Below are 6,219 nucleotides of genomic sequence, written 5' to 3'. Positions count from 1 at the left end.
ATGTAATTAGCAAAAGTGAATATTCTTTCTACTGGGAAGAAGGTTAAGAACTACCTTCTGCCCCAACAAACTTGAAGACCTATATGAGTTAAAAATATAGTATTTTGGGGCTAGCGCTCTGGCATAGCAGGTAAAGCCACTGCCTATGGTGCCAGCATCCCATGTGGCACCAGTTTGATTCCCAGTTGCTCCGCTTCTGATCCAGCTCTCTGCTAATGTGCCTAGGAAAGCAGTGGAAGATGGCCCAAGTGCCTAGGCCCCTGCACCCACATGGGAGACCTGGTTCCTGTCTTCGGCCTGGCCTAGCCCCAGCCCCAGCCATTGCAGCCATTTGGGGGGTAAACCATCAGATGGAAGATGTCTCTCCCTCTCTCTGCCTTTCCTTCTCTGTAACTCTTTCAAATAAATAAAACTTTTCTAAAAAAAAAAAAAAATAACAACATCTTTAACTTTGGTGGAATTACATATTCTTGGCATCAAGCAGTGATGCCGCCTTTCACCAAGACTGCTAGGCAATAAAATATAATGCCACGTTATCAAGAAGAGCAAATTCTCAAATCCAAAACAAGAGCAACTAACCCAACTTAAGGCAGTTTGGTAATAATTACAATAAGAGTTTCACCAATGGCTACTGGCTTGCAGTAAATCATAGGGTAAGAAAAATAAAAACTCAATTGCTTAAAATTGATACATTTATTAAAAATATAGACTGCTGGTCCTGTGCTTAAATGTCACTGTGGCTGTGTGACTTTCATACAATGTAACTAACTGTAAGGGACGCTGCACAAATACTGCCGAGACAGAAATAAAACAGGTAAGCGGAAACAACTGACGAGACAGGGCTGTTTCAGACAGGATTCCCTTATAATTCACACATGCTAGAAAATGGGGCTGGACGTTCTTTACGCTGAAGCCGACATTCAGGAGACGGTCTGTCACAGCAGAAGGGACACCAGGACTGCACGTCTCTCATACTTCCTAAGTAGATTTAGATTTGAGCTATGAAGGTCTGTTTCCAGAGCCAGACTTGTTCTTAACAAGTAGAATTTTTATGTCCATTCAATCAGAGTCTCATCCACCTTTCTGGGCCTATTCATTTGCAGAAAGGAGTAGAAACTGTAACCAGGCTCATCTCATGCATCCAAGCGTGATGCCCAATCTTCATATGCTGTCCAACTTCTTTAAGATAAAAGGAGCTGAAAGAAAAACAGACAAACCCCAAATCAGTTTTCAAATCTATAAGTTCCCAGGCCACAACACAGAATTATAAGATTGGGTAAAAAAATTTTATAGGTTCAACATATTAGGAAAAGAGGTGCAGAATAGGAGGGACAGTATACGAACCTACAGCCAGACCGAACTTACTCAGGGGAAAATAAATCTGGAGGTCGACCAACTGCCATCATGCTCACAGACACATGGCAGGGGCCCTGACCCCAGCAGGCTGGGCCCTTTTATACCTTAGGTGGGCTAGTGGTGGGGGTGGGGGGGCAGTAGGTGGAAATGAGCTTCCCCATACTGGTTCATCAGATTTGGCCCACCAGCTTCCAAAGAATGCTGGGGGTGGGGAACAATGCAGGTGTGAGATGGAACTGGTCCCCTGAAAGGAGGCAGAGGTAACAAGAAAGCGAAAATGGCTGAGGCTTATGTCCTTGTTCATCACAACATACTCCAAATGCTGGCCAAGCCTCTGTCTGCCCAGTAAGAGGGACTCACTGCCTTCCACAGCTGCCCACTCCAGTGCCATTGGCTGTGATCATTATCAAGTTCATTCTCACAGTTTCCAAAATCTTTTCTCCAGGTACTCCCCCCACCCTGCCTTAGGGCCACAATTAAGTCCAATCCCCTTACAAATGGCAACCCTTTGCTTTAGTGATTTGACTACAAAAGGAATAAAACTTTATGAGGGCCGGCGCCACAGCTCAATAGGCTAATCCTCCGCCTCATGGCGCCGGCACACCGGGTTCTAGTCCCGGTCGGGGTGCCAGATTCTGTCCCGGTTGCCCCACTTCCAGGCCAGCTCTCTGCTGTGGCCCGGGAAGGCAGTGGAGGATGGCCCAAGTCCTTGGGCCCTGCACCTCAAGGGAGACCAGGAGAAGCACCTGGCTCCTGGCTTCGGATCAGCGCGGTGAGCCGGCCGCAGCGGCCATTGGAGGGTGAACCAACGGCAAAGGAAGACCTTTCTCTCTGTCTTTTTCTCACAGTGTCCACTCTGCCTGTCAAAAAAACAAAAACAAACAAAAAAAAACAAACCAAAAACAACTCTATGGGAAACAAATTGGCATTTCTCACCTTTAAAAATTCATTTGAAAGAAGGCAACAGGTAGGGGAAAACAACACTGAACTAAAGAACTATAAAGAACTAGACACCATGGGGCTGGTGCTGTGGCACAGTGGGTTAACGCCCTGGCCTGAAGTGCTAGCATCCCATATGGGCGCTGGTTCCAGTCCCAGCTGCTCCTATTCTGATCCAGCTCTCTGCTATGGCCTGGGAAAGCAGTGGAAAATGGCCCAAGTCCTTAGGCCCCTGCACCCACATGGGGGACCCGGAAGAAGCTTCTGGCTTCGGATCGGTGCAGCTCCAGCCGTTGCGGCCATCTGGGGAGTGAACCATCGGATGGATGGACCTCTCTCTCTGTGTAACTCTGACTTTCAAGTAAACAAATAAATCTTAAAAAAAAAAAAAAAAAAAGACAAGCTTATTAAAAAAAAAAAAAAAGAAAAGAACTAGACATCTCTTTTGGGTCCTGTGATTAGCTACTTATAATGTATACACTCAAACCACATCTGATACAGTCTTTAGAAAGCTAAGTGGTATTATATGGATTCAAAGAAGTGATACTGTCAGGGCTGGTACTGTGGCATAGCAGGTAAAGCCACAACCTGCAATTCCAGGCTGCTCCATTTCCCATCCAGCTTCCTGCTAATGTGCCTGGAAGAAGCAGCACAAGATGGCCCAAGTGCTTGGTCCCCTGCACCCACATGGGAGATCCGGAGGAAGCGCCTGGCTTCTGGCTTTGGATCAGCCCAGCTCTGGCCGTTGCTGCCATTTTGGGAGTGGGCCAGTAGGTGGGAGATCTCCCTCTCTGTTAACTCTTCCTTTCAAATAAATAAATAAATCTTAAAAAAAAAAAAAAAAAGTGATATTGTCCTGAACAGAAGTGCTATCACCAAAAATACAGCCAGAATTTCTCAACACTTACAGAATACTGTTAACGTTAAATAAAAAATATTGACCTCCAATAGCTAGGTCACTGGTATACCCAGTCTTTTCTACCAATTCTTAATCGGACCACAGGAGAGATCTATCAAATGATGAATGGATAAACAGAATGTCATGAAATGTAAACTTTTTTCAAAAAATTTTCATTTATCTGAGAGAAGGGTAGGCAGAGATAGAAAGCTTGCATTCATGAGTTCACTCCTCAAATGTGTGCAATCAGCCCAGGCTGCTGGGAACTCAATCCAGGTCTCCCACATGGGTGGCAGGATCCCAATTACTTTAGCTATCAGCACTGCTCCCCAGGGTTTGCATTAGCAGGAGGCTGGAATTAGAAGCTAGAGGCAGGTTTTGAACCCAAGCACTTTACTACTGGGTGAGGGTATCTCAACCAGGGTCTGAACTGCTAGGTCAAGCACTTGCCCCATACAATGGAATCTTACTCAGCTATCAAGAGGAATGAAGCTGTGACTCATTTACAACACAGATGAACTTTTAAAACATCAAGCTCAATGAAATAAGCCAGACACACAAGCTACATATTGCTTAAGGGCATGTCAAAAAGCCTGGAAAATTCAACTATAAGGTGTTTTTTTTTAGTGTAAAAATTCTGAAATCAAGAGTGGAGCGATCTTCAAAAACTTCAAGAAAATGTGTATCATCAGAAAACTGCATAGATTTTAAATTTTTTGCATTAAGATGTTTATTTTCCCAATCCATTTTTTCCATGAACTTTTTGAAGTACTCCTATAAAATTTCATTTAAATGAAATGACCAGAGTAGGCAAATCCAAAGAGAATAAGTTAGACTAGTGGTTGCCAAGCAGTAGAGAAAGGCGGAACTGGGGTGACAGCCAACAGATAGGGTGTTCACTTAGGGGGAAAGAAAATATTCCTAAATTTTGGTATGGCTGCACAACTTTATGCCAAAAATCCTCAGAACTGTATATTTTAAATGAGTATCATTTAAATGAGTATCATATAATATACAAATTATATTTCCACTTAAGTGATAATAAACCAATTCGCATCTATCATAAAAATCACTGAGGTGTGGGGCCAGGGCTGTGGCGCAGCAGGTTGAAGCCCTGGCCTGCAGAGCTGGCATCCCATATGGGTCCTGGTTCGAGTCTCATCTGCTCCATTTCCAATCCAGCTCCCTGCCAAGGCATCTAGGAAAACAGAAGGTGGCCCAAGTCCTTGGGCCCCTGCACCCACGTGGGATACCAGGAGGAAGCTCCCGGCTCCTGGCTTTGCATGGGCTCAGCTCCGGCCATTGTAGCCATTTGGGGAGTGAACCAGTGGATGGAAGACCTTTCTCTCTCTCTGTAACTCTCTTTCAAATAAATGAAATAAATCTTAAAAAAAAAAAAAATCATTGAGGCGAAGCAAATATTGCACCGGGAGGTAGGTGGAGAGAAAAAGGTTGAGAGGGGGAGACAAGTACATTTGGGAACGGGAAGTTGTTCCAAGAGCCAGATGGTTCGGGTGCTCCGTTCCCACTCCCCAAGGCTCCCTCTCCTGGGGAAGCTGAGTAACATCATAGAAGGTGAAAGGGAGACCTGAGTCTTCTGCAGGATGACCTTGGCCCGGCCTCCAGTCTTCGGAACCGTCCCCGCCTGCCCATCCACAGCAGTCAACAGCACACAGCACTGACCAAGGAAAAGGGACGGATACTGAGCCGGGGACGGGGAGATGGTGATCATATTAGGAACTGGTCCATAAGGCTGCCTTCGGCTCTTAGAATAATTCAGTGTGCCTGTAATTCTGCTAGTCCCCGCGAGAAATCGAGTTCTCATTTGCAAAAGAAATTTAAAGTCTGAGACCCTGCCACCCTCAAAGAACCATTGTCAAGGAAGGGAAATAACTTCTTGCCAACTCTAAGATCAAATAAAACCTCAGGTATTTTCACTAATCCTATATACTCATATCCTTTATGTTGCATTCCTTTAAAAAATAGCAATTATCCTCTGTTTAAACAAGACGGAAGCAAACTTTTCGGATTTCCAAAGTCAGTGCCGAAGGAAGGAGCGGCAGCTCTGACTTTTAGGTCAAGTTCATCAACTGAACCAGTGAATGACCTTGGATGAGCTAGTTCCCTAATCTGGGTTTAATGATACCTTAACCTGCTCCAGGGGACAACTTTGGGAAGCCATTCGGTGTTCTCAAGGCGCGGTGAGCCGGCAAGAATAACCTCGCGCCTCCGGGCCGCCACGTGCACCTGGGGACCCCGTCCCTCACTCCGGGACCCTCCACGGCGCAGACGCCCCTTGCTCCCTGCGATCGCTCGCTTCAGCTCAGCTCCCTGAAGGGCTTCCAAGGGCTCCAGGAAGGCTAGAGTTAAGTGGGCGCTGTCTGCGAGCTCCCCGCTCGGCTCACTGTCACAGCCCGGGAGGACACTCACTGACTCGCAGCAGGGCCACGTAGATGAGGAAGTTCCGTATGGAGGATATCACATCCTCGCGCATCTTCCGTTTCATCTCCTCCGGGTCCAGCTTCGGCGCGAGGCCCTCGATTCGGAACATCTTCGGCCTCACCGGCTTCCAGCCGCTGGCAGCGGTGCGCTCTCCCCACCTCAGTGGCCGCCTCGCACCCGGAACTCGACTCGAGCCCACTTCCGGTCTCCGCCCCTTCGTTTCCGCGCGCAGCGACGGGAGCTCGCGAGGGACAAAGTCTCGTGCGGCCCGCGCCGGCTCTGGAACAGGACGGCCTGAAGGGGGCGACCGCAATCTTAGCGTCGCAGGCACGGATTCTCTCTTAAACCAGGAGCGCGATGCGGCCGTCTGCGAAGCGCTAGCGCCCTAGCTAATAACGGCTACTATTTGTTGACTACGTGAGTCGCTTATTATGGTCTTCATTTCCTAGACTGAAAATTGACGCATAGAGATCATTTAAAATAACTTGCCCAATGTGTTTTAAAATACTTAACAGGGAAAAAGAAAAATGAAAGGATATTAGCAAAATACTGAAAAGCACACAAGCCGGTGATCAGTACATAGC

The 6,219-nt window shown here is 46.9% G+C and overlaps 1 protein-coding gene across 2 annotated transcripts; it reads right to left on the bottom strand.

Annotated features, from left to right (window-relative positions):
- Window positions 1-680: 680 nt before the first annotated feature.
- Window positions 681-5,834, bottom strand: TOMM5 (translocase of outer mitochondrial membrane 5). 2 transcript variants are annotated; one of them, XM_062207933.1, is made up of 4 exons: window positions 5,624-5,834; window positions 4,782-4,871; window positions 2,103-2,216; window positions 681-1,196 (listed from the first exon to the last, which is right to left on the bottom strand). In XM_062207933.1, exons 1-4 carry the CDS (start codon window positions 5,742-5,744, stop codon window positions 1,162-1,164), a joined length of 360 nt encoding a protein of 119 aa, XP_062063917.1. In that variant the 5' UTR covers window positions 5,745-5,834; the 3' UTR covers window positions 681-1,161. The 2 variants fall into 2 exon arrangements, with proteins under 2 accessions (XP_062063917.1, XP_062063918.1); XM_062207934.1 differs by lacking the exon at window positions 2,103-2,216.
- Window positions 5,835-6,219: the final 385 nt, after the last annotated feature.

Source organism: Lepus europaeus, chromosome 12 (assembly GCF_033115175.1).
Source record: "Lepus europaeus isolate LE1 chromosome 12, mLepTim1.pri, whole genome shotgun sequence".
In the NCBI taxonomy this organism is placed as follows: domain Eukaryota; kingdom Metazoa; phylum Chordata; class Mammalia; order Lagomorpha; family Leporidae; genus Lepus; species Lepus europaeus.
Note: the sequence above shows the minus strand (reverse complement) of the source record. Positions and strands in the feature narration are given on the sequence as shown.